The sequence below is a fragment of the Andrographis paniculata genome, unplaced genomic scaffold (genome assembly GCF_009805555.1).
Source record: "Andrographis paniculata isolate CXL003 unplaced genomic scaffold, ASM980555v1 Contig35END, whole genome shotgun sequence".
NCBI classification, from domain to species: Eukaryota; Viridiplantae; Streptophyta; class Magnoliopsida; order Lamiales; family Acanthaceae; genus Andrographis; species Andrographis paniculata.
In genome coordinates, this window is record NW_026137568.1 from 2,732,812 (window position 1) to 2,746,203 (window position 13,392).

At 32.1% G+C, this 13,392-nt stretch overlaps 2 protein-coding genes across 4 annotated transcripts; both read right to left on the reverse strand.

Moving 5' to 3' along the window:
* Positions 1 to 1,012: 1,012 nt before the first annotated feature.
* Positions 1,013 to 3,466, reverse strand: LOC127249144 (uncharacterized). Its single transcript, XM_051271830.1, has 2 exons — positions 3,336 to 3,466; positions 1,013 to 1,624 (listed from the first exon to the last, which is right to left on the reverse strand). Exons 1-2 carry the CDS (start codon positions 3,393 to 3,395, stop codon positions 1,298 to 1,300), a joined length of 387 nt encoding a protein of 128 aa, XP_051127787.1. The 5' UTR covers positions 3,396 to 3,466; the 3' UTR covers positions 1,013 to 1,297.
* Positions 3,467 to 3,573: 107 nt separating this feature from the next.
* Positions 3,574 to 9,298, reverse strand: LOC127249143 (uncharacterized). 3 transcript variants are annotated; one of them, XM_051271829.1, is made up of 16 exons: positions 9,107 to 9,298; positions 8,552 to 8,704; positions 8,342 to 8,458; positions 8,163 to 8,247; positions 7,853 to 7,961; positions 7,689 to 7,756; positions 7,482 to 7,604; positions 6,985 to 7,396; positions 6,546 to 6,840; positions 6,119 to 6,280; positions 5,973 to 6,033; positions 5,538 to 5,651; positions 4,967 to 5,080; positions 4,775 to 4,858; positions 4,458 to 4,529; positions 3,574 to 4,269 (listed from the first exon to the last, which is right to left on the reverse strand). In XM_051271829.1, exons 1-15 carry the CDS (start codon positions 9,193 to 9,195, stop codon positions 4,524 to 4,526), a joined length of 1,992 nt encoding a protein of 663 aa, XP_051127786.1. In that variant the 5' UTR covers positions 9,196 to 9,298; the 3' UTR covers positions 3,574 to 4,269; positions 4,458 to 4,523. The 3 variants fall into 3 exon arrangements, with proteins under 3 accessions (XP_051127786.1, XP_051127785.1, XP_051127783.1); XM_051271826.1 differs by having other exon boundaries at positions 3,575 to 4,269; positions 6,546 to 7,396; XM_051271828.1 differs by lacking the exon at positions 5,538 to 5,651 and having other exon boundaries at positions 6,546 to 7,396.
* Between the last annotated feature and the right edge of the window lie 4,094 nt (positions 9,299 to 13,392).

Here is a 13,392-nt window from a genome sequence, read left to right on the forward strand (position 1 = left end):
AAACAAACAAATCCTAATGTGCATACTAATAGTGCATTTTTTTTTTAGGTAATAAGTTTTTTATAAACACAAAAAATATATTAATTTTTTTTTTCTTTTAAAAATGAAATGGTACATGAAACTTTTATGTAGCTGCCCATTAATTCTTTATATATATATATTTTTTGTTTTGATTATTATTTGAAATTGATTTGAAAGTAAAATTAAATTTGATTTTTGATTTATAAAGTATTTTAATATAATATGTGTACCAAATAATCATATTAAAATATTATTTAAATTAAAATAAAAAAATAAAAAACTTCAAATAGAAATCAAATAAATTCTAGTATATATATATATATATATATCACTAGTTCCAAGATTAGTAGGATTTTTGGGAGCTATCTTGCTCTCCCTCCGGTACTTCATTACAAGGTACTCGCTAGGGGTGAGTATTGGTCGGTTCATACCAAAAAAGTCAAAATTGTTTTTTTTTAGATTGTTTGATTTGGATTGTTTGGTTAATTGGTTCGATTCGATCCAAAAAAATTTATAAATTTCAATTTCGCTTCGGTTATGGTTTTCATTTTTTAAATTTTGGTTAACTGAAAGAATCGAACTTTTATGACAAAAATTTATATAGTAATAAATATTATATATTATATTTTGAGTATTTGTATTTGATTGTATATGTAAAATATATATTAATAAATAAAAGTTTGTTTTCTTCGGTTTTAAACCGAACCGGTTTGTTTGATTATGAAAAATTTGATTCGATTTCGGTTTCAATTTTTATAAACAAAAATTCGATTAAAATTGAAAATTCGGGACCGAATGCACACACTCGCAGTTCTTCAGCAGCACAATACACTTAAACATCTTTCTAGTTTAATTTAGTTTAGGGGAAACCAAACCTAATAAGTAGATCAGCTAACACATGTAAACTTAATAAATAAGACAAAAATTTTCATTCTAATTAATGTATTGAAATACAATAATAATAATGCCCACTCCACAACATTGCTGCTGCTGCTGCTGCTATTGTACAGTATTCTAAATAAATAATCTTACAAAAACCAACTTCAACTTACTCCACTCCCATTACATTACATACTTCTGTCCCATCATTAACACATTGACCAAGCATAGTCCTATAATCAGTCCCAGCTAACAACTTTGAACAAGCCTTGTCGTATAAAACAAAAGAATCTTAGAACCACTGTTCAAGAAATAGCATCAAACTATGTGCAACATTCCAAGGTTACTACACAATCCAGCAACTTCCAAACGGTATGGCTTGCTTCCTTACAATCTGTTATGCAAGAAAGAGATTTGCGAACAAGCGTTGTCTCAACACATTTCTGCTTGTCTGATTCGCCATCACCATCACCATCACCATTACCATCGTCGTCTGAAAATTGTTGTTGTTCTTTGTTATGCTCATGTCCGCCATTTTCGGGTTTACTCCTTTTTCCTCTGTTTCTTCTTTTTCTCGTTTCAGATGCTTCTTGGCTGTACGCTCCTCGGAAGCTTTCAATCTTTCTTCCCTTCGCTTAGCAAACTCACCCAGCTCCTTTCTTTTCTGGAAGTCAGCATCCATCCTTGCAAGTCGATCTTGTTCTTTCCGCCTCATTTGCCGATACTGTCACCATCAACATCATATTAAAAACCAGAATATGTCATATACATATATATACGCACACATATATTCTCAAACAAAGAAAACAAAGCCAAACATCTCACATTTTAAACAGAAAAGAAAAGGCATCTTCACAAAAACTGAATAATATTAGAAAAAGTTAGGCACACGTTTTCCTTAATACATTCACAGAGTTCAGGTAGGGTTACTACCAAATGATACAAGCAAGCCGTGAGCCACTTGAGTCAAGAGATACTAAGCTTGTTGACTCATACGTGATCTATATATAATTACACATATATATATAGAGAGAGAGAGAGAAAAAAAGAGGTTATAAAATACAATCTTAATATTTCGATTATATGTTAGGGAAACTAATTTATTTACTTAGGGGCACACTATATATCACATGTAGTACATTGTTTAAGCATACTGCAAAAAATACTATTTGTAAATTTTACTATATAATTCACCTTTAGGCTAGTTTAGAATATACACAAAAACCCCATTTTGTGCACAAATATAGGGACTCTAGCATCCTTTTGGCAAACACAATGATTTATAATATATGTATTGCGAAAAACGGGTTAGCTCCACACAATCGGGCAAAATATCTATACGCAATTAATACCGAAGAAAATTCCTAAGTAATTGAAGGAGATACGAGGCTCACTTAAAACCCAATTTCCTTAGATTTTTTATAGTCTTTTTGACAGAATTTCAACGGAAAAATTAAAGTACAATAAATAACCAAAACACCAAAGCAAAATAAAGGACATCAAATTTAACAAGGTTCGGCAATATTATGCCTACGTCCTCGGACCGCAATCAAAATTATATTAAAAGAGGAGATAAGAAATACAACACAATTAGAAGAAGAGGATTGTGTCGTGGGATGAATTGAAATCGAAAGGGAGGGAGTGAATTTATAGAAAAATTTCACCCCCTATTCCAATTTGAAATGTGAGATGGAGGCAGCCATTCTATTTGACTTCTCAACAATATGAAAATTTTGGACTGAGTATTTTAAAAATATACATAGACAATTTTCTCTTTATATAAGAATAAAAGTATCCATCTGAATTTGCAAAAGCCTCTGGTGCAAACTCGACTACTACGGAATTGAAGATTGAGCTTGTATATTGAAAGCTCATCAAACTCGAGCTCAGATCATTTAGTTTTCACTCCCGACCACTCTTAACTTGAGAAAGAAAGGGTCAAGATAAGATGCACAATCATATAGAATAAAGACAAAATGGCACAGAGCAAAACTTTAAAGAACCGAGCATGAAGATTTGATCTCCGAATAAAAGACAATAACCATCAAGTGTAGACGACCGGGTGTTCCAGGTAAATCGAAGAATGTAAGTTAGATGGTACTAAACTAGTAACGAATTTGAAAGCCCAATCAATAGTGTAGTGATCGAACACGATTTCATTTAACCTGCTAGAATGTTTTAAGGAATGTAAACTAAATAGTATTGCGGATCTTTTGACAATTAGATATCTGCCGATCACACTTGTGTGTCACATTTCGACTCACCAAAGGGATAAAGCATCATACATCATACATTTCAAAGCACTATTATTTTCAAATCTAAGCGTCTAACATTCAGATGTATTTGAAGCTTCCTATTTTGCGACACAAATAGCCTAACATGGCCCAAAGAAATATATATCACTCATAGCGAACAAGAAATGCATGTCTCAATACCTGATGGAAATCGCCGGGAGCTGCCGGAGGTGTTGCTGACATGAACAGGGACGCACTCATTAATCAGACTGAGCTTGACTTTGAGGTCTTCATCCTCGCCGGAGGGCGTGGGCGTGTATTCTACCAAAGCAGTGGATGGAGGCGGGAGAGCTGCAGCAGGAGTCCTTACCGGCGCTGGAACCACCGGCAATTCCCCTTGGGCGACGAACCTCGACGACATTATTCAAAAATCTTGTATTCATTCTGAGGTAGGCCGGGGTTTGAATTCTCGAAATCAAATGTGACACCTTATTGGGAATTGATTTGGGGGAAGGGGAACAAGAATCAAGCAACTTATGCTGTTTGTTCATATTTTTACTTTTATTTGCATTTCGTTTCATGTTTCAAACACTTTTGACTTGTTTTATGTCATAGTATTTTATCAGTGAGTCCAGTCCTAGTTTGAACTAAGGATCTTCAAATTGTTTTTGAATTTTTTGGGCTTTTGGATCCATCCTTAAAAGTCAATCACACATCTCCTATTGTTTATCCTTATGAGAATTGACTAGTGTTTTAAGTTCAACACTCCACACACAAGTAGTACTAATAATGTTCCAAGTGTTGGGATGGAAAGGAAACACCAACCACCTATATATGAAGAACTACTGAATGCTTGCTTTTATGATTTGAATGCAGTGCAGTGTTGTATGTACAAGGAAGGTCAATCAATCAATCTTCTATCCATGAAACAGAACAAGAAAATGAATGATGGATACCTCTACCTATTCTTATGCCCTATGTAATGTTCACTCAGATCCACACACTAAACCAACTAGAAAATTGCAGATCCATCAGTTCCAATATCTGTACAGCATCATCGACTGTATGTCTATGTATATGTATGTCTTAATCCATCCAACGCATTTGTCGATGAATGAGCAGCAACAGTGTCAAGCTGACATGAGACAATTGGTATATATTATAACAAGAAATAGATTTGCTAGATAGGCATATGGAACTAGAAAATTCAAGTAAACTAATAAGAGATTAGCTTCAAAGGGGGGCAATAAAAAGGATTAAAAATCTGAATATGCACAAACAGCACAACAGAAGATCAATTTAAGAAAATCTGAAAAAACAAACCTCAATGATGCTGCTGCTGCTGCTGATTTCTATTGACATGACCACCCTTCTGAGGCCAAACACTCTCTAAACCTTTAACCAATAATTAAAGTTAAGCAATCAAAAGTAAAAGACAAGTAGGGTAGGGCAAACACATTCAACATATGGCTTATACTAAAATGTGATCGTTGTATAATTATCTATTGAATGCAATATACACTTGAAATAATTACCAATGGATTTCATGCATTGACATATTTTAATTTGGGATTAAGTCAGCAATTCATCAACAAGCGTATAGAAGGAGATTAATAATAGCAAGAGTAATTCTTACTAACCTCAAATATGCCTTCAGGAACCTCTGGTTCATCATTTCGAAAGCCATGCGATATGTCACATTTCAGAATCCGCACCTTTCCATTCTAACATTGTTTAGATGAACATAATCTTTAGATTAGATGTGTGAGTGTAAAGCACAATGAAAACAACATCAACAAAGATAAAAAATGAAACTTTTTTTTTTTACTTACATTGGTTCCATAAGCAAAGCCTCCACCAACTGAAGGATGGAAACATGCTGAGTTTACCATTTCTTCCGCAGTGGCAAGAATCTTAATAAGTTCCATATCACAAACTCTATACATCTGAGAGACCATACAATGAATTTAAGTACTTGGAATCGAGCAATATCAACAAATACAAAATTGCATTTAATGCTTGGTATATTTTTGTAATTCTTGATATCAAGACAAACTATATGATAAAATATATATATATATATATAGTAATTATTCATACTTACAGTTTACTCATGATCCATTAGTAAATTTTATTGGAATACACAAGATACAAACATGCAAGACTTTGTATATTCTAAAATCTTTTATTCCAATAGGTCTTAAAGGCGGAATTCAACAAAATATTACAATTTTAGCTTCTTACACTACACACAAAAAAAAAAAAAAACCAAAAAAAAACAAACAAAATGACATGATGAATTGGAGTTGCCAAAATATACTAGTTTGAGTAAATCATAAGTGAAAAACAACAACTCGCCAAAGTATGCACAATAAAAAGTGTGATTCTTCACATAACTCTTACCTCTAGAATTGTGTGATTCAATACTATCTTGCCTCCGTCAATCAGAGAGCTTTTGACAAGTGCATTGTGTTGCCGACAATAAACTAACAACAAATGTTCTGAGGTAGGCGAGAACTAGAGTGTTGCCAAATGAAAATAAAAATTAATTATAAATGATAAGCATCATAACATTCGGATCAATGTATCAGACACACTAAAATACCATCATTCTCCTACATCCTTACATATTTATTACAATGAACCTATCACCAAGCTAAGTAAGAACTTTCGAAAAATACATATTCCAATAAACAATGTCATTTATCCCCAAAATTAGTTATTTTTCCAAAATACAACCGATGAAGAAGTAATGGTCATGCATTCAATTGTTATCACTGTCAAATGCCTTGGAGGTGGTCATAGAAAAACTGAACCAAATTAAATAACACAACTAACCTGTATTGAAGTTAAGCATCCAGCGGCCTTGATCGGATGAGTGTTTAAAACAGAACCGAAGCTATAAAAAGGAAAACAAGCATTAGCTTCAAAAAAAGATATTAGAATTGGTAAATTTGTAGCATGCAAGAAAATATAAGACTCACGTAGCCTCCTCAAGAGAATATATCCTTAATTCATAAGTAATGTCCTCGACTGTGAATCTGGAATGTTTAGTTGGGAGATCAAGAGGACTCATGAATGGCTCGAAACATTCTACACAAACTGCTAAAAATCTTCCGCATGGAGAAAAATGAGCACCTCTTTCACTAGCAAAATAATGTCATATGTAAGCATTTGATACTATCGGACTATGACAAGGGAAAAACAAAAAAAAATAAAAAAACACCAGAAAAAAAAAAAAAAGACTATTGAGAATTAATCATGTACAATGCAATTTTTTGCAATCTAATAATTAGGATCTAAGACTATTTAAAATTTTCTGGAAAGCATAAGCCAATTCACATTGGAAATGTTAATATCCATTAGTGAAATCAACTCCCAGAAGACCAAATAGCAAGCAGCTTTACATACCTACAAAGAACAGCATTGGAAATTGTTAAGCGGCATCTCCTTGCATCAAGAGGTATGAATGGAGTTTTTATTTCATGGTGCCATATTTTAAGCACCACTGTGTTAGCAAAAGCTGGCCTTCGAACCAAACTAGCAGCAGCTGCCGCAGATCGAGGTGCATTTAGTAAAGGTGGTGATTTACCCTGCTGAGGTGGAGATGGAGATGGAGAAGGAGAAGCACCAATATTGGATTGAGGATCTTTACTCGAACGGTGTGAAGATCGGTATCGTGATCGAGATCTTCTAGCAGCATCTCCTGCACTTTCAACATATTGAAATGGTGAAGGAGCTGATGATGCGACAGGCATTGTTTGACCTTGACCAATCAACCATCCTTGTAAAAATGGAAGTTCCCAATATGATGGGTCACCAAATGGAAGAGATTGATGTCTGCTATCACCTTCAGTTTCAATCTCCGTAGGTTCAGCAACTGGTTCAGAAACATCATTTCCCATCTCACTGGTGGAAGTGTTCATTTGTGGCTCTTCTCTACCAGGAGATTGGATCGAAGATAATCTGAGTTCAAATTCACCAGGGGGTGTTGTATATGTAAGAAGTCTCCTGGATGCCGATGACTCCCCAATCTGCGCTGAAACAGAAGAGCTGGTGCTGGGATCTGCCCTTTCGGAAACTGAGCTGGCATCACTTCTGGTAATCGACGGCCACACTAGAAATGGTAAAGACGTAATTGGAGATCCATTGCGTGAATTAGACCGATAAACAGAGTTTGCATCTGAAAAATGTAGAGTTGGAGAGGGGTGACGTGTGAATCCCGGAAATGTTGCAGGTTCCTTATTACTCCATCTATTATCCTGAAAGACAATCACTATTAAAATAATACATTTGAGATTAATGTAAAAAAAATAAAAATAAAAAATAGCAGTGGAAAGACAGAACCTCAGCCGTCAGAAGAAGCTGTGCAGTCCACGGATGAAACTGCACTGCTCGGAAAACATTAGAAGTACTCAGGATAGATGTAGGTTCATTCTGCTCTATAGCGTTGTATTTCCATATATAAACCTGTTGCATACAAAGGTTAACTCATCGACGCTATCATAACATCAAAGAAAGGTAATAATATTTGTTTTTCTCCGAAATACCAACCATATTTCCGGAGGCTACTGCCAATATTTCCCCTTGGGAATGGAAGGCTATTGAACGTACATGATAATCTGCAAAGTGGCAAGAAATATTATAAAGAGAAATGCTTTAACAAAGCATGTTTTCTTTTGTTTTTTTGGAAGTATCATGAACAATATTGAGATTACCAAAATTATACGATCTGATAGGGGTTGTAGTATTTGCATGCCACAGGTGTACTACCCTGTCTAAACTTCCACTTGCAAGAACTTTAGGATCAATTGGATGGAATTTAACCTACAAAAGCCCCAGTGTGCAAGCATGAGGTTCTAACAACACAAATAAACTCTTGCTTAGCAAAACAATTACATTTCTAAGAACTTGTAACAAGCTAGCTATCTTTGCCCTTTGTGCCAATAGTTAGATTAACATTTTAGATAAATCCTAAAACAGCGTAGCTTATAACAGTTTAATGAACCTAATCAACAGAGAGCTTACCGTCCAAGGTACCTTTTTATGCCCTGTGAGTACCTTTAAGCATCTTCCAGTTTGACAATCAAATATCCTCACACTAAAGTCTGAACTGTAAGCATTAATAGAATCGTAGATTTTTAAAAGCACGTAACAGTTTGTCAAGCATACATTGAATTATACAGACAGATAGAACATAAACTAACTGAGTAGAAGCAAGCATCTTTCCATCAGGACTGAAGTCTATTGCCAATGTTGCTCTTGGTTGAGGTTCGATCTGGCAATACATGCCTGATAAATGTAGTAATGACTCTGCTTCTACCCTGTGAATCATATAGATATACAGTACAAACTTTACAGCGCTGACATCTATAACAATCAATAAAAGATTAAAAATGTATTCAAGTTGCATATACCACATGCGAATCTCTTGTCTTGCATCTTTTGGCTGATCACGTTTCAGTCCATAGGAATATGGACAGAAATAGAATTCCTTTCCCCAAAGACTTTTGGGTGCTCTCGTTGTTTGAGGCGTCATCTCTCTCAGAGATAACAATTTTGAAACATTACTGCAAACAGAACATATCATATCAGATCATGTCAAAGCCCTTTTATTACTACTCTCTAGATGACATTTACATCTATACAAAAGCTAATCCATGAAAATAAGTTAGCATGCTGTATTAATCGTGGGCAAACAAGTTCTTGCTCACAACCTCCCAAAACTTGTACGTCTATCAGTAAAGATCTAATTTCTACTATATATCTCCAAGAAAATCCAACTTAACACGTCCAAGATAGTAAAAGAGGTTACTAGTACAACCAAAACATAAAATGAACATTTTAATCCCTAATTCAAGCACTGCGAGAGAACTCCAAGCTTCAAATTTGAAAAAGAACAGGAATCACTTGGACGCCATGAAAATAAAAATCTGGATCCGCAAAGCGAAATAGAGACCACAAAGTTAAACCTGAGGCTCCAATTGTACTCGTCATGATCGATGTCCCCGTGAGGCACCCGCCGGCGGTAATCTGACGACGATGAGGGCGCGGAGGTCATGATAGTTAGGACGACGCAGCTCAAGAGGATTGATTCAATTTAGAGATGCAATTGTGGGAAATGAAGAAGAAATAGCGGTTTGGGGATGATGAGAATCGGTAGTCAGTTGGGGGTTAAGGAGTAACTTATTATTATTATTATTATGAAATATAAGAACATCTCAACTGATCTCAACGCCAAAAGCAAAAGGGCGGCGGGGCGGGGCGGGATGTGGATTTCAAACACCTATGCACAACCACACTTTGTAATGATAATACTTCCTCCTTTTCGAAACTAAATATTCATTTATTTTTTGGACGTATTTATAAAAATATTAGTATTATATTAAAATTTAGTAGAAATAAAATAGAAATTACTAAAATAACTTATTAGTATACGTTATATAAAGGTAATAACATTTGTGCAATATATTGTAAGCTGTAAGGGTATTTGTAATATTAAGTAGATAGTACAGTTACTAAAAAAAATAAAATAGATACTTTGTTATAGGACGGACTAAAGAGTACATTTTATAGTCTCAACAATACATGGTGTATTGTATGTATTGTTTGAAAGCACACAATATTATTACAAACAACACGCTATATATATATATGTTAATATAATACAAATATAGTATATGAATTAACAATACATATTATAATTACATAAAACACACTTGTTATTATAAAAAAAAACATATACTCCCTCCGTCTCGTCTCGCAAGAAGGTTGTCATGACCTTTTTGCGTATTGATATTTGAATATTAATTATTATATCAATACACAGTAGAGAAATCAAGAGAAAAAAACAAAAATACGTTTATTAGTCTCTTATAATACAAATACAATGATATTTATCGACTAAATTATTCAAATATAAAGGTATTTTTAATATTAAGTACGCAAAAACTAAATGACAATCTTTTTGTGGGACGGAGAGAGTACTATATTTGGATTTATTTACATAAATATTTTTTCATTATTTTTTAATCTCATAAAAGTTATTACCCTAAATACAAATACAAATTGGTAAAATAGAACAGTACAAAACAAATCATTTCCTCCTCATTGGTCTTGAGTGGAGACAAATTTGAGATGAAGTAATATTGATACTATATTTGACTAAAAGAATGTTATGTTGAACATGTCTAATAAAAATATCTATACATTTCAATGAGTTATAAAACTTTTTTAAATTACAAATTATTGGCGTCGCGTTGCGCGGCGCCGGGTTCTAGTATATATATATATAGCACCAGCTTTACTTTCATAGGCATAACCGAAATATTATCACATAGTAAATTTTATTAATTGTTGATTGACTATCTTTCTATTAAAATATTTACCAATATAATATAATATTATTTTAATAATTTATACAAACTGTGCAATGGGTGCACCACTAGTAATACAGTATAAGATGTCTTTTCATAGAATAGCACACCACAGGGAAATTTTTTTCGCTAATTGGCATGCTCGAAGTCTGATTGTTCTTTTATTAGTCATACAATGATAGCTATAATGTATCGTCTCATTTCGTGATATTGCAACTTAATTTTGGAAAATCTTTTCTAAAACATTGAGTAGCTCTTGAAAAGATTGCATTGAATCTCTTGAAAATGGAATTTTGTGCCGTGTTCTTAAAGAATATAAGAAATTTGTATACAACTACTAAATTTAATATAAAAGTTCACAGAATCCCTACGACTCGTTTTTAAGAAACATAGTTTGTTTGTGGATTTGGTTTTTGGGTTTAAATTTTTTGAATAATTATTGGATGTGATATAAGTAAATGTTGATATTTTAAATATGAAATTAATTTTTAAATATAATATAAAAATAAAAAATAATTATTTGATTTAATATTTTTAAAGAAAAAATATTTAATATTAAAATTTTTGTAAGAAATCTAAAAACACACCGCAAAAAACTTTTACGAAGTTCTTAAATTATAAAGAAAATATTTACAATTGTTCTCCATTAACTATTAATGTTAGTCGAAAATATTTTCATGAAATCTTCTAAAAATATAATTTTTTAAAAAATTATTAGTGTTAACTTTTCAAATTATTTAATGTTTTAGGCACAATGAATCAATTAATTATCAACCAATCAATCCCCTTAATTAGTTAGTTTATCAATTGGATATTAACTAATTTTATTTATTTTTATCATGACTTTCCACGTATAAAGACAACAAATTTATTTTAATCAAATATTATTCTTCTCGTCTATATATGTTGGATTCCGGTAAAGACTTCTAATATACATTGATATACATTGCATTAGGAAGATCTTGTTTGTCACTGCATTCCTCACAGTTCATCCTCAAATTAAAGAAACCAAACAATGCAGTACTTTCGTCTATCTTTATATACATATATATCAAAATGATTTTGTACTACGGCCGGTGCTCAATCTCGACAACAAAACATACACACTATTTACCCTTGTATTATCAAAAAATTGTATGTACAAACGAACTAGTATTTCCAAAAGATTTAGGTAGAGAGTCGAGATATAGATGCACGTCTTGTCCTATACATGAAGCTGATGATGTAACTAGGGGTGGACACGGTTGGGTTATTTGAAAATATACAAGTATTTGATATTCGAACCGAAGTGAGCAAATATCCGAAACCGTGACATGTATCCGAACCGAAAATTTTGGTTAACCGAAAATATTTACAAATAACTCGAATCGAATCGAAATTAATAAAAAAAATACATTAAAAATAATTAAACTTCTAATTATTAAAAATATTTAGAAATATTTCAAATATCCGAACCAAAATCGAACCGATATAGTTCTTAATATAAATTTTAATATACAATAATATAAATATATTCGGTTCGGTTAACCGAATCGAAAAAAATATCAAAAACCGAAATCGAACCGAACCGAACAAATACTCAAATGCATTATTTGTAATCGAACCGAATTTGCTCGGTTAACCGAAGATTCAGTTTAATTCAGTTCGGTTTAGCAGTTGAACCGGTTCAATTTTTTTGCTGACGTCTGGATGTAGTTAAAATATGAAATGAAAATACGAGGTCCATGATATTATGATACATAACATCAGTGTACAAAAGAGGAAATGGAAAGAAACAAAACAAATTAAATCACAGCAAGATGAAACCATGGATAATCAATATCTAGTTAAATTCAAATTAGCAATTGAAATAAAAAATTTGACCCCCTTGATTCAAGAAAGTAGTACCCTTCTTGCCAAAGTCCCCAAAATCGGGCTCTCTCTCTCTCTCTCTTTTTCTATATATTTTTATAAATTATAATTAATCAATACTAAATTATTATAATGTTTTAATCTTTAATTTATTAAAATTCTAATTAATATTTTATTTTTAATTTCAATTAATTATTCCTATTTTAAAAAATTTGATTATAAAAATAATTTTAATATTATATTTCTATTATCATATCTGTTTTTTTTCTAATTGATAAAATAAAATATAAAGATAATAATTAAAATTTTAAAAATCAATAATACAACGTAAATACAATAGAAATATTTCATATTGATATTACTTTTAATATTTTAAGCAAAAAATATTTCAATATGGCTATATTTTTTAGAATATAAAAGTTTATAATTATAAAATATTATAAAAATACAACAATATATTTAATAAAATTTACATAACAAATTATATACATATATATATATATAATACATATTATATACATAAAATAAAAACATGTCATGTGTCCTAATCAGAATAGAACACATGACATAAAACAAATATCTACAAAGATGTCTTGAAGACAAAATCTTCTATTCTTTATATATATATATAATTTCAAAGATGACAAGTAATACTTGCATTATTGATGCTCTAACACCATCAAACATGAATTTCGCAACATAAGACAGCGAGGATGTGTCTCTAAACAAGAATATATGAAAATGTGTACAAAAGTTGACAACTTGTATAATGTATCCAGTATTATCATTTTAACGAACACATACGTAATGTAAAAATATCGAATATGTCGTCGATAAGCACACAAAATTATAGAGATAAATCACACAAACACACTAAAGCATGAAGACAAAAATACTTGTATTCTCATCATCCTTCTGCTTGTCTTTCTTCTTCCTCTCCTCATCTTCCTGCTGCTTGTCCTTTATCATTTTTCTTCTTTGCCTCCTTCAGCTTCTTCTTCTCTTCCTCCTCATCGACGATACGAATTGGT